Raw genomic sequence first — 15,285 nt, 5'->3', positions numbered from 1 at the left:
TTACGTATAGTGACTATGAAGTAACGCGAGTCACCGTGGATTGACCCTTGTCATAACGAGTAATACCAGAGAGCTATAGGTTTTCGGGTGTCAACAACTTTGATACCCGTAAATTTTCTAATTAGCTCACCGTAGTAATAAATTAGAGGGTTTAGTGAACAGTACTTTTTTTAAAGCTATTTAATTTTCCAACTTTTTAATAACTTTCATTTGGTTTCATTTTGTTTGATATTTTACAGTTGGTATTTTCCTCGCGTTGGTGTGGTGAAAAATTTTGTGTGTCACTCGGTGGCAAAATTTGTTTAACCCTCGTGCCTTGAAACCCTCACAACGCTCAAGATTTAACTAGGTATTAATATTAGCACGAGCGGTTAAACAACAACTTTGCAACCTTGTAAAACAAATAACTATTAAAGGACTCAAGTCTTTACAGAAGACTCATGTCTTGATAAGAACTCAGGTTTCGACTTAGTCCAGTCCCCCGGCAAGCTTGGCCGAATTTCACCTTCCCATACAAACGTGGTTACGCTCTCATTTTAAAACGACTAGCTAGATTGCTCTGAAATTTTGTACTTACAATAGGATAAGGTATATCTAGGTCTGTAATTAGTTTATTAGGTTCAGATACAATAGTTAAAAAAATACAGCGAATTTAAGTTTTTCATACTAAACTACTTGTAGGCCTACAATCTGAAAAAAGGTTCACTTGCATCGTTGTTCCATAAAACCACACAATTACTTTATTTAAATTCTGACTTCTAGGCAAATATCTACAAACAATTTTTACTTTGATTTTATGTATAATTTAGGTGTTTATTGCTGCTGTCTTAGAAGAAATATTGTGTGCAACAGTACATAATTAGGTGTTAAAATTCTCGGGTCTGAGTTTACTGAACTTCTTTTCGTTTTGTAACATCGGCCCTTGAATTTTATGAACCCCTATTATGTACCTGTTGCACAAAATGCTATTTGCCGTTGATGGTATCAGGGTATGGTTTAAGTATAAGTAATGGGACTAATGGGGTCTAATACGTACTTTATGTTTTCATTAAGTATTTTATTGATCAATTGATCAACGTACCTTCGTGTAACACAAAATAATGGGAGATACGGTCACGCAGCCATCTCCAAGGGTACCTGTCACAAAAATAAGCAGTTTTTGTTTACTTACAGAGTAGATAGTTGTACGGTGGGACTCTCTATGAACACTTTTCCAAGGCTAATGCTGACGTATTGAGCAATCGCGAACACTAGTTTTTCTTCTTTGAGACATTTAATTATCATCAGCTTTTCAAAGGGCTCCAATATCTCATTCCAGTTTTTGATTGGAGGCCGCTTATTGCTTCTATCTACGTGTATGTCCTGTTTAATTAATAATTAGGATTATGTTTATGATTACTGCAGAGGGCGGAATTGCTCATGGCAAAAATCAAACTTTAATAGAGTTGGAACGTTGAATTATATCGACTTTTTCAGCTATCGATAAGTCCTATCACCTTTTACATTTCTGACTTAAAGGCGCTAGTCGCTATTGTTGGCCGTAAACTCTTACTTTCTAGAGTATATATCTGCTTAACGGTTCAACAAAAAAATATGAAAAAAATATATATTAATCTCCATTTTATGTACAACATTCCTAACGTTTGACTTCTTCCCTATGACTTATAGTTTCTCCATAAAAGGAACATTACGACAGGTCGTTTTGCGATTAACTTTGCTTATATCTCCTAAATGGTTTATTCGTATTAAGTTATTTTTAACCTAAAATAAATGTTATAACAGGCACTACAAATGCAACGTTTCATAATGTTAAAAAATAATATTTTTTTAAAGAAATCGAATATTATTCTACATTTCGTGCGTATGTAGCTCGAAAAAAGCGTGGCTGGCAGTCGTGTGCTAGCTTTGAGACGAGGAGGCTGTGTCGCTCGTCGCTCCGTGCCTTCCTTGTACTCTGTATGCTTGTGCTGAGCCCAAGTGCAATAAAATTGGAGTTATTGTGGCCAAAGACTAAATAACTGCAGAAAGTTGATTTGATTCTGACGCGCTTTAGCGCGCCTAACACGGTGTTTCGCAGCTTATTATAACGAAAATAATGACAATATTTCCACTTATGTTTGAGAAAGCTTCATTTGAAATATAAAAATAAAAGTTTTCTAACATGTGCGGACATATTGCCATTTTTACGTTTTGAATAAAGTTCGATTCCTAACAAAATAATAATTAATTAATAAATATAAGCTATCAATTTACGTTGTATATAGATATTTATTTATTCATTTTTAAGTTTAATTTTTTTTAATTGTGTTGGGAGATTGGGTAATCTCCAATTGATTGGTGGTGGTTGTTGATGAAAACGAACAGTGACAAGTAAGAGTCAATTGATATTCTTTTATAAGCTAATCATAAATGAAAGTAGGCATAATCCAAATATAAACTATTTATAAATCATGACCCTTACAATTGATTAAACCGTTTAGTAAAAAGGCCAAAACGGCCTGTCGTATTTTTTTTGGCGAAACTATAAATTAAGGCGAAAGGAAAAAATCAAACGTACTACTTACCAACTAGTGATGGGTCGTTACCAGTAACTTACTCAAAAGTGGGAATATTCCCGGTAATGCTACCAGTAACATTACCCAGATCGGTAACATTGAGTAACTTTGAAAAAAATATTAGAATTGTATATGCTTTTTTCGTGTTAAATACTTAATAAAATAATAATGCTATTATTTACAGTCATAAAACAGTTAAGGAATCTCTGAGAGAGTAAATTCCCAATGTTACCGGTAACATTCCCAATATTACCAGGTATTTTTCCAAAGTTACTGGGAACATTACTATCTGGAAATAATGATTAAAAGTGAAGACTGGAAATAAAGTAAAAGAAAATATGTGTATAAATCAGTTTAATTATTAGAATAAACCAATCAACATCTAAATATATAAAAGAAGAAACTGACTGACTGACTGACTGACTGCCTGACTGACATATCAACACACAACCCAAACCGCTGGTTCTAGAGATTCCAAATTTGGCACGTAGGTTTCTTATAAGGTCTAGGGGTGTCCTAAGAAATTATTTTTCAAAATTCACCCCCCAAGGGGGTTAAATGGGGGTTCAAAGTTTGTATGGGGAAACAAGATTAGTTAGACTATTATATTCGAAACTTTACAGGAGTATTCCTAACGATAAATGAATAAACACGTGTTACAGGTTTTTTTGCAAATTCCCCCCTAATAGGGGGAAATGTGGTGACAAAGTCTGAAAATCAACATGGGTATTGGTTTATCGGGTTGCTAATTAGGAAAACAAGAACGATTTTAAAATCCAACGTGACGGACGTGAAAAATCATCTCCCCTGTTGGGGTGCAATGGGGTTGAAATGTCTAAATATCAATATGGGTGTCGTTTTTATGGTTTTTTGGGACGTTAATTACGAAAATCGCATCGATTTTGAAATTGAATAATGTGCTCATGAAAATTCTTGAAAGTACTCGTATTTGTGCCAAATTGCAATTCAAACGGTCCAGTAGTTTCGGAGCAAATCGGTTGTAACAGACGGACCGACAGACAGCCACACGTGATCCTATAAGGGTTCTAATTTTGGTTTTGAGGTATGGAGACCCGCGTTAAACTTATTAAATTTTATATTTGATTTGGTGCCATCTCGATCGTCGTCAATCGGTACCTAGGCGAGTGCGGGCGGCGCGGCGGGACGGACGGGGCGGAAGGAGTACGTCATCGGGAAACTTCCTGCATCCGTAGTGAGTACATTCAAGGTGCTACAAGAAGGTGGTTGTCTGTTTGCTTCTTATAAGTTTAGGTTTCCATTCTAAGTAAAATGCAAAACATCGTAAGTACATATATATGTATTCTACCTACGAACCATATACCATATAAACCATCTTTTGTAAGTAGTTATAAAACCATATTTTCTCCTTCCCCTGCCTCTCCCGCACCCTGTACATTAGACAAAACGACATAGATTCTTAAATCACGCGGGCGAAGCCGCGGGCAAAAGCTAGTTTTGTATAACGTTCCAAGTGACAAACATCATTTTTGAGTTGTTGGAATTTAGATTTTATATTAATTAATCAAATTTGAAATTAGAGTAGTAGTAGTAGTTTATATATAAAATACTAGCTTTTGCCCGCGACTTCGTCTGCGTGGAATTAGTAATTTGGGTAGCTTATTTTTAAACAATCAGCTAGATTTATTGTTTCCCCATACAAACTTCCACCCCTTTTTACTACCTAAATTTTACCCGCTGAACATTCAGCTTGTGGTAGCCCCCTGGTGGGAGATCAGCAGCGTCTCCAGCAGAAACTTGGTCACCAAAGTCTTGCAGGCACCGAGTGCCCATGGGAAGTCACCTCCAGGTGTTCTACGTCTTGGAAAATTCAACCTGATTACAGCAAACAGTATCTACTGCACGTTAAGCGTGTGGTAGCTCTGGTCAGACGCCTGCTTCATCTGGCAGACCTCCAGGTGTTCCAGGTCTTGGAGAACTTAACCTGCCTACAGCATACTCTACCAACTTCAGATTAAAGGAGTTTTACCCTCATCAGGTACATCCACCAGCACTCCAGGTGTTCCAGGTCTTGAGCTATCTCCATCATACACTACCAACGACACGTTGAGCGAGTGTTACCCCTGACCTTTTGTACCCAGCAGCACTCACGGTGTTCCAGGTCTTGAGCTTTTCCCATAATACACTACCAGCGTCACGTTGAGCGATTGTTACCCCTGACCCTTTGCTCCCAGTAGCACTCCACATTGTCTTGAGCTTTATCCATCATATACTACCAGCAGCACGTTGAGCGATTGTTACTCCTGACCCGTTGCACCCAGGAGCACTCCAGGTGTTCCAGGTCTTGAGCTGCCTCCATCACACATTACCAGCGGCACTTTGAGTGAGTGTTAGAAGAGTGGAGAAGAGAACAGGATGACTTCGGGAATAAAAACTACTCTACACCCTCCCAAACAATTAAGACTATCTACATATCAAATTTCATCTAAATCGGTTTTATTGGGTTCCATACAAATTTCCACTCCCCTTTTCACCCCCTTTAGGGTTGATTTCTAGGGTAAAACCTATCCTATGTCCCTCACGCAAAATAAGCGCAATAGTAAGACGTCGAGTTGCGGAAACCAAGCCCGCGAATATCTATCCTATGTCCTTCCCCAGGACCCAAATTATCTCCATACCAAACTAAATCAACCACTGCTACCAAATCGGTTCAGCGGTTATTGATTCCCCATACAAGTGTCAACTCCCCTTTCCATCCCCTTAAGGGGTGAGTTCTGGGATACAAAAGTATTCTATGTCCTTCCCCGGTGCTCACTATCTGTATACCAAATTTATAAAATTGATCCCATAGCTCTTATGCCAGCGAATTAAGAACTATAGGACATATTTTTGAGTAAGTTGTACTAAAAAAATAAGTTTTGAACCTTATTTTATCTCATATAAGTCATCACTATCATCAGTTTCGTATGTTACCGGCTTTTGGGAATGTTACTGGTAACATTGGTAACTTACTAGTAACATTCCCAAATGGAAACTTACTGGTAGCGGGAATGTTACCGCTGCCCATCACTATTACCAACGCAACGATAATACGAGTACCTATGCTATAATGTAATAGTTAGTTCGTATTTTACAAATGTTTTCTTGTTCAGATACGAATAGACCTTGCATTTCGTGGAGGTGGTAAATTATTATAAGGGTAAATAATACCTCTTTAATTCAGAAACTATATACTTACTTACTGTTACGGTCTAGAGCGTATTTCTTTTAAATGGGTAAACAAAAAAATTATGAAAAAAAAATAGCTATGAATCTTTATTTATTGTTCAACAATTGTAACATTTAATATTTTTCTTGAAATTTATAGTTTCACCGTAATAAAAATAATACAACGGGCCATTTTGCGGCTAACTTTGGTTATTTCTACTTAACGGCTAAATCAATTAAAATTATTTTTAAACTAACAATAATGTTTTAAGAGCTGACGGTCTTTCCACCGCGATAGAACCGGCCGACGATTTGTTTTATTAACAATATCATCTAAATTCTAAACTACCATCTGACAAAGTATAATGAAATGGGATGCGATGACTGAAAAGATTTTTTTTACATGTTCATGTGACCAGCTGACCTTCCACCGAGATACAACCGGCTGACGATTTTTTTATTCACATTAGCATCTAAACTATCATCTGACAAAGTATCATATTTTTTTTTTGTTTTTTTCGCTGGCTGCCATTCCTCAAACCACCAACGGAGCGGCAGCTGACGTCCACGGGGGTTCATCATACATAGCCGTTAACCACTATATCGGAGTTATTGTGGCCAAAAACTAAAAAACTGCAGAGCGCTGATTTGGTTGTGGCGCGCTTGTAATATAAATTTCCCACGAATGATATTCCCACGTAATGTTTGATAAAACTTCGAACTTACGAAAAATAATACTAGTTTAACACTAGTTCCCAAAATTTTATATGTAGGTAGACTAGGTAGTAGGTACTTAATTTTATAAGTTAACTATTAATGGCATTATTTATATTTATTTATTACTGATAAAAAATTACTATAAAATAAACACACTGTACGCCTTAATTTTACATACCAAGCTCTAGCTATAAATTTATTCAGTCGAATTGACTTACGTATTTATTTGTAAGAAACAGATAAAACACAAATTATCAAATTTAGGCTTGCTAAGTATAATGCATAAGGGAATATATTTTTATTATAATTTACGACCTCCACTAAACGCATGATCTACTCATACTCAAACGACAAAATATCTGCAAAAGATACACAAATGCGAGTATAGTGCCAACCGCGCGCCTCTGGGCTGTAGCTTATTCTTTGAACCTCGTTGTGGTATTCACGTACGATCGCAGTGAGCGGGGTGCGGGTACAGAGACGCTGAGACGCTCAAGGACACATCAGCGACTATCGTCTTAACATTAACCTCTTTGATTAGCTAGTTGACCATTTGACCTCTTTGATTAGATTAAAAGTAAATTGCATGGCAGTTAACTGTCATTTCTACCATTAGTCTCTTTGCAACTAATTCACGTTTGTAAAAAATGGTTAATCCAAAAAGAAAAACAATTAACAAATTGATAAAGAAGTATCCTTGTCTTACTTACAACGAAAACAACTCGACAATATACTGCTCTAAATGTAAGGTTCACTTAAAGCAACTAAAAAATAATGCGTTGAAACTCACATAACGAGCAAAACACAGTCACCTGAGTTTAAAGAGGTAAAGAACGATAATAGTTTTTATCTAGAATTGATAATATTTCTCGTTTGTTGCAACATTCCATGGAAAAAATTAATAATCCACATTTCCGGAATTTTTTAAGGTGACTGAACTTATCGATAGCTGAAAAAGTCGATAAAATTCAACGTTCCAACTATTAACGTTTGATTTTTGCCATGAGCAATTCCGCCCTCTGAGATTAGATAGAATCCTATTAGTTCGATCGGTCTTTTTTATGACCGAGTCATATGTCAACAATAGGCTTCTGAAATAAAACTATGGAAACGGATTATATCGCGTATGTTGAATTTATAGGTATAATAGGTACAACCCGACGTTTCGAACCCTTTACAGCGTTAGCGTTCGTGGTCAACGGGTGACTGAGGTCTGAGGTCTGCAGTCTGTGAGCATGTCATGGAACTCATGGATAAAGCCAATCACTGAATAAAGTTTGATAAGCCTCCGGTTCTTGCCAAGGAGAAGCGATACATACCGAGAATGCTGCGCGAGGCTATAGAGATTAAGAAATATCTAAACATTTAATAGGTAAGATGGCTTTTCTCTACCACCAGCTTGGGATTCGGTAGTCCATCTGATAAAGGAGCAAGCGAGACATAGACTGTGAGACATTTGTGTTGGATGATGTTGGACATTCTGAGTAATATGTTTTGAAAAGATGTGTCCTGCAGAGTTTGATACCCTCCTACAATTTAGGAGGGAATTAAATCTCGGGTCAGAGGTGTAGGGTTGGAGCCGGCGTATCTTTATCGTGTATATATTTTTATATTTACTTGAAAATAGTTGTATTGTATAACTAGCCTTATGAACCGATTTTGCATGTACCTACAACCAGCCTTAAAGTTTATAGTTTATGATGGTTCATTATTTTTGTATGTAGGTATTTTTGCACTTTGTAGCTTTTTCTCAGTCACCCGTTGACCACGAACGCTGTAAAGGGTTCGAAACGTCGGGATATATTATTAATTTAATATATGCGATAAATTCCGTTTTCATAGTTTTATTTCATGAGTAACTATCGCGGTAACCGAAGACAATAATAGGCTTCTGTTTTAGGTATTCTAACCGTAGCACAATACTTATAATTAAGTTACTTAGGGCCACTTGCACCATCCCACTAACCCGGGCTTAACCGGTTAAACCTGGAGTTACCATGGTTACCAATACAATTGGACACTGGGTTAACGCTTTAACCGGTTAACCCCGAGTTTGTGTGATGGTGCAATTGATGCTTAATAAATTACCACTTCAAAAGATCCTATTTTGATATGGATCTTCTTAAGACAGTCTTCTACGATTCCTTGAAAACTAGGGTCCATCTCATTCAAGTGATTAGCTTGTAACCATATTTGTTCGGTCATTGATTCGATTAATGGCTTTTTTGGTGGAACCTAAAAGAGAACATTGACTAAATATATCTATCGAGTATTTTCTGATAAAACTTTTAGGGAAGTTATAAAATTAGAATCTAAGTTTTAAGTACGCGTGTCTTGCAGCTGAGCAATTATGGCCCAGTACTATATGAAGGTCCAAATTAGTTTACTATCTCCACATTTTTAAACACTGCTAGGGCCCCTGATGTAATCTAAGTATTCGTTAGATATCTGATAAAGACCTGTGTGGCTACCACCAGTTTGGCACTGACATAAACGCTATCGAGAATGTAAGTTAGGTACTTTCTATGCATCTCGCTCGTACTCGCATATTAGTGCGAGCGAGATGTATAGAAAGTAAATTACGTAGACGGTGCGTAGCCGTTAGCGTATATGTAAATTTTTACACTGTCAGTGACTGGTACGGGTACTGCTGATTGTATTGACCTACTGATCAAATCAGATATTAACTAAACTCAGGCTTACCACTGAAGTACCAGCTGCACCTCTCAGAATGAAGTTCCATTGATCATGACGAATCAAGCCAGCATTAAGGTATATGGCCGTGTTGAGTAGGAAGCTGAACACGAGTTTGTGCCTCTCGAACAGTCCTCGAGATATGTTTTGGTAGACGTTTAAGGTAATTTCGCGGTAAAGGATTTGTAGCCGCGTCTCAAGCACGTCACTTTTTTCGCTTCTTTCTATTACTTGATTGAAAACCTGCGTTTATATAAAATGCGTTTATTGTATTATAACTTCGAACTCGGATCAATCTGTCAGATTATGCGATTTTGGTATTAAGAAAGGGTAATAAGGTAGATATTCGTTGAGAGGGTCGAACGGTCAACGGATTTACCCGAGTTTGAAGTTAAGCGACACATTTGGTATAATTAGATATGTTTATTGTTTAGCTAAATATGCAGTAGATACTTAAATAATTTTACCTGATTGAAATACTTCAAGGAGAATTGATACATGGGGTCGATGTCGGCCAGCTGTGCCACGGCAAAATACAAAACAGCACCCCGAGTCGCCACGGGTCTATATTTCTCTCTCGCGGCAGAAATGCTGATCTCAGTGGCTTCGGTTTCTTCCAGCCTGGCGTTTATGATTTCCGACGTTTCCTGTTATGATCATGTATATGTGAAGGTTTTATACCTAGCTTACTAAATAAATTAACTCCAACTGCGACTCATACGAATTTACGAGAGATTTGGAACTCAGCAAGCGCTCCCTCCCACCCGCTCCGCACGCCGAGCGTACGAGCAAAGCTAGGCTCCGATTCCTCGGATTATAACCCTATAAATGTTGTTAAACAAGTTAAATTTTAACATAATTAACGTAGCACACCCACCTTACTCTCGTTGAGTGTTTCGATAAGTTCCTCGTCGTCGAGAATGTTCCCTGAGGAGGCGTAGAGCAGCTTCAGTATCTTGTCTTCTATCTCGAGCAGGGTTCCCTTGTCGGTATTGATGCGGACTATTAGCTCTGTGCGCAACAACTCTAAGTCTGGCCGCTCTAGTCTCACCACATCACTAGTTTACAAAACCCTTTTACACATTACATATGAAGTTCATCATAAAAATAACGCATTATTAGGTATATATTGTTTATACAATATTTAGGGGATCTCGGAAACGGCTCTAACGATTTCGATGAAATTTGTCGTTTTTGGGGGCGAAAAATCTATTTACCTAGGTCTTATCTCTGGGAAAACGCGCACTTTTGAGTTTTTATATGTTTTCCGAACAAAGCTCGGTCTCCCAGATATTTTTAATAAAGTCTATAATTGACTGTTAAAGTGGTTACTTATATGCTTATTGAGTTAGCCAAACGAATTAAAAGCATCATCGGAGGAAGATAACAGAATACATGCACATGAAACTTTTTTAAATAGCATATATGTATATCATATCATAACAGTAAATTACAACAAAATTACACAATAATACATATCAAGAACTTTCACATCTACGAAGTAATTTCGCCAAAGCGGGTAAAGCTCTAATGTTGCTACGGCGTACCGGAGCGGAATCCGAAGTTTTTAAATCTGAATTTGATTACTCGCATTACATCTTACGTTCACTTACATTTTGGTGTGAGCGAGCAGCATTGAGATAGATGAGGTAATTAAAATAAATCAAGAATATCAAGATCCGACTTAAAGTTCGAAGCCGCTTCAGTGCAAGGTTAAAATTATACCTTGGAGCTGTATTAAAGGGGAGTAACAAATATAATAAAAGTCACTAACGCCAAGAGCTGATCCTCCAATCCAGACAGAGTAACTGTAAAGTTGACTAGCGTCACTTGAATACATATTTCGGGCATATAGTGTGGGTTGGCGAGTTTGGTCGTCATGTACAAACGGAAATTGGTGTCGTATTCTATGTCACTGTCACCCAAATGTATGAGAAGTCTTCCGGCCTGTGTGCAACATATATGAAAACGTATGGATACTGACAATATCTAATTATAAATCCAAATTAAAAATAACTGAGAAGTCTTCCGGCATGTGTGCAACATATATGAAAACCTATGGATACTGACAATATCTAATTATAAATCCAAATTAAAAATAACTGAGATGTCTTCCGGCATGTGTGCAACATATATGAAAACCTATGGATACTAACAATATCTAGTTATAAAAATCCAAATTAAAAATAACTGAGGACGAAACCTCAACATGGACCTTCGAGCGACTAAAAAAAACTTTTATAAGACTATCTTCGTCTCGGAGTGCATCATTCCATCATTTGGACTTTGTTGTAGATTTTTGTCCGACTACTTGGTTTATCATGGCCTTTTTTCTGTATGACATGGGTTTAAATGTTAAGCTTTGGTTGGAAATAATAGGCAAAATACTAAATTGCAATATAGTACAGTTACAATATAGTAAAGTATGTTTTTCGTAGGGTTTTACATTTTTATAAGAATTTCCATGAGTTAGTGAAAAAGCCGGTTTTCATGATTTCTTTTTACTTACAGTATTATTTAAGATGGTTACGGTTACGGTTTTTTTTAAAGATACAATATAATTGATCCAAAGTTATAGTTTACCCCTAATTTTCATTTACTTATTGACTGCTATTACCTATATTGCACACAACTGTACATCATTATCACAATGCAAGGACATCGTAAGAATTTTTATCAAATAAACTATCTTTCGTTTATTTAAAAGTTAACTCGTAACGTAACAGTCTAACAGTATTTAAGGACCTGTAAAAATAATGACTAAACAAACCGCGAACTAATTAGAATAATCATGGGCCAAAAAACACAAAAATTGAGGCACAAAGCTCGAAATTAAGCTGCATAAAATTCACATCTCGAGTTAACGTTTTTCCCATCTCTATAGCAACCGTCTTCTATACAAGACAACGGCGACGAGGAACACAACGAAACTTACATTTTGGAGCAAATTTTATTATAAAAGAATCGATTTATGTAGCTTATTTAAATGCAAATGTATGAAAAAACAAGAGTATTAAATAAATTACAATTGTTACTTTTTCATATTATTAAGCGGTTGAATTTGTGCCTTGTATACTGTATACAAGACGGCGCCCCCAGTTTATCGTTTTATCGTTGTCTTGTATACAGGACAACGGCGGTCAAAGGGTTGTAGGCCTGGCATTAGTAAAGTTACAGGTAGGCTATAGAAAGTACAATACTTAAGTAATAAATAACAGTAGAAAGCGTTGTTTGAAGCAGTTACTTGCCTGTAAAAAGGTCTGTTTGAGCAAGACGGGCGTGAGCGTGGCTTCGAGCGTCTCGCCCAGGTCCTCAATCAGCATAGGCCAACCCAGGCGGATGCAGTTCTCCATAATTCGGAGGTACGCTGGGTCGTTCAGTTTCATTATTTGTAGACCATTATCACGTTCCATGTTCTTAATCCACCTATTTGCCTGTTGATAATTATGTTATGTGGATCCCATGGATGGACTTAAAGCGCGACATCCTGTATAATATTATTCGATAAAATAAATTATACAGGATGTCGCGTTTAATACGGATCAAACATAGGCCAATCCAATGATAAAATAACTTAAGAGCAACCGATTTGATCATGTAAACGAAAATTAGTTTCGGAGAAAACGAAGCTTAGGCACAGAATAAATAATAGTACTTGGTACAGTACGTAGACCACATACATGCGTTGCGGCAGGTTATACAGAAGACTGAGGAGTATAACCTCCCCCTTTGCCATGTATTTGTGGACTACGAGAAAGCCTTCGATTCGATCGAGACTTGGGCTGTGCTGCAGTCTCTCCAAAGGTGCCAAATTGACTACCGGTATATCGAAGTGCTGAAGTGTTTTTACGAAAACGCCACCATGTCCGTCCGACTACAGGGCCAGAGCTCGAAGCCTATTCTATTGCAGCGGGGAGTCAGACAAGGAGATGTAATCTCCCCAAAGTTGTTCACCGCTGCATTGGAGGATGCCTTCAAGGTTCTGGACTGGAAAGGACGAGGCATCAATGTAAATGGCGAGTACATCACTCACCTTCGGTTTGCCGATGATATCGTAGTCATAGTCATGGCTGAGACCATGGAGGACCTCAGTGCGATGCTCGCTGATCTCAGCAGAGTATCTGAACGAGTTGGTCTGAAAATGAACATGGACAAGACGAAGTTCATGTCTAACGTCCATGTTGTGCCAACTCCCGTATTAATCGGAGGCTCTGCGCTCGAAGTTGTTGACGATTATGTATACCTGGGACAAACAGTCCAGTTAGGTAGGTCCAACTTCATGAAAGAGGTCACTCATCGAATCCGACTCGGTTGGGCAGCGTTCGGGAAGCTCCACAGTATCTTTTCGTCCAAATTGCCGCAGTGTCTTCAGTCAAAAGTCTTTAACCAGTGTGTGTTGCCAGTGATGACATACGGATCTGAGACGTGGGCGCTAACGATGGGCCTCATAAGAAGGCTCAAGGTCACGCAAAGGGCAATGGAGAGAGCTATGCTCGGGGTTTCTCTGCGTGATAGAATCAGATTCTATCACGCAGAGAAACCCCGAGCATAGCTCTCTCCATTGCCCTTTGCGTGACCTTGAGCCTTCTTATGAGGCCCATCGTTAGCGCCCACGTCTCAGATCCGTATGTCATTTTTACGAAAACGCCACCATGTCCGTCCGACTACAGGGCCAGAGCTCGAAGCCTATTCTATTGCAGCGGGGAGTCAGACAAGGAGATGTAATCTCCCCAAAGTTGTTCACCGCTGCATTGGAGGATGCCTTCAAGGTTCTGGACTGGAAAGGACGAGGCATCAATGTAAATGGCGAGTACATCACTCACCTTCGGTTTGCCGATGATATCGTAGTCATAGTCATGGCTGAGACCATGGAGGACCTCAGTGCGATGCTCGCTGATCTCAGCAGAGTATCTGAACGAGTTGGTCTGAAAATGAACATGGACAAGACGAAGTTCATGTCTAACGTCCATGTTGTGCCAACTCCCGTATTAATCGGAGGCTCTGCGCTCGAAGTTGTTGACGATTATGTATACCTGGGACAAACAGTCCAGTTAGGTAGGTCCAACTTCATGAAAGAGGTCACTCATCGAATCCGACTCGGTTGGGCAGCGTTCGGGAAGCTCCACAGTATCTTTTCGTCCAAATTGCCGCAGTGTCTTCAGTCAAAAGTCTTTAACCAGTGTGTGTTGCCAGTGATGACATACGGATCTGAGACGTGGGCGCTAACGATGGGCCTCATAAGAAGGCTCAAGGTCACGCAAAGGGCAATGGAGAGAGCTATGCTCGGGGTTTCTCTGCGTGATAGAATCAGAAATGATTATATCCGCAGTAGAACTAGGGTCACCGACATATCTCGCAGAATAAGCAAACCTTAAGTGGCAGTGGGCGGGGCACATTGCTCGCAGAACTGATGGCCGGTGGGGCCGGAAGGTTCTGGAGTGGCGTCCGCGTACCGGAAGACGAACTGCCGGTAGGCCTCCAATGAGGTGGAGCGACGACCTGGTGAAGGTCGCGGGAATTCGGTGGATGCGAGCGGCACAGGATCGGTCGGAGTGGCGAGCCTTGGGGGAGGCCTATGTCCAGCAGTGGACGTCTATCGGCTGACATGATGATGAGGATGATGATGATGACTTGGTACAGAAGGTTCACTCTCTAACAAAACGCGTCTATTACGACAGATATAACCGCTAGGTGGCGCAAGCGCGAGCAGGCGTCCGTTCCGTAGCGGTGCGGGGCAACTACTATGGCTAGACACCAAAATAGGTGTGGGCCGCATGTACTTGAAGCGACGCGACGAAATCGCGGAGTGAGCCACGCTTGGCTTAGGTCCTACGTGTAGATTTATTACTTTTAACTTGGAAATTCAATGGTGTCGTTACACGCGGTCGAGTACCTACCTAAAGGCACAGAATAAGTAATAGTACTACCGTACAGAAAGGACACTTCCTACAAACCCGAAGTTTGACAGCGATTCAGGGTCGAATCATGCTGTCCCTTTCTAATGTATGACACTATCCCTTTCGGCTATTTAGGGTTGCCAAAATTCAAGTCATTATCTTATCTGTGGTCGTGCACGCAAAGGGACGTCAAGTTGTGCCAACCCTAATAATTGCTCGGAGCAATGCTGAGCCGA

At 39.1% G+C, this 15,285-nt stretch overlaps 1 protein-coding gene across 1 annotated transcript in view; it reads right to left on the bottom strand.

Annotated features, from left to right (window-relative positions):
• LOC134754460 (dynein axonemal heavy chain 6) overlaps positions 1–15,285 on the bottom strand; it is a 123,526-nt gene that overhangs the window by 36,938 nt on the left and 71,303 nt on the right. The window contains exons 52-58 of the mRNA XM_063690794.1: positions 12,401–12,586; positions 10,927–11,099; positions 10,030–10,210; positions 9,620–9,799; positions 9,162–9,395; positions 8,547–8,693; positions 1,172–1,362 (exon numbers count right to left, since the gene is read on the bottom strand). Of these exons, the coding sequence (XP_063546864.1) occupies positions 1,172–1,362; positions 8,547–8,693; positions 9,162–9,395; positions 9,620–9,799; positions 10,030–10,210; positions 10,927–11,099; positions 12,401–12,586 (1,292 nt within the window). The remainder of the gene's footprint in view (positions 1–1,171; positions 1,363–8,546; positions 8,694–9,161; positions 9,396–9,619; positions 9,800–10,029; positions 10,211–10,926; positions 11,100–12,400; positions 12,587–15,285) is intronic.

This window comes from Cydia strobilella, chromosome Z, assembly GCF_947568885.1.
Source record: "Cydia strobilella chromosome Z, ilCydStro3.1, whole genome shotgun sequence".
In the NCBI taxonomy this organism is placed as follows: Eukaryota; Metazoa; Arthropoda; class Insecta; order Lepidoptera; family Tortricidae; genus Cydia; species Cydia strobilella.
This window is presented reverse-complemented; position numbering and strand designations above follow the sequence as displayed.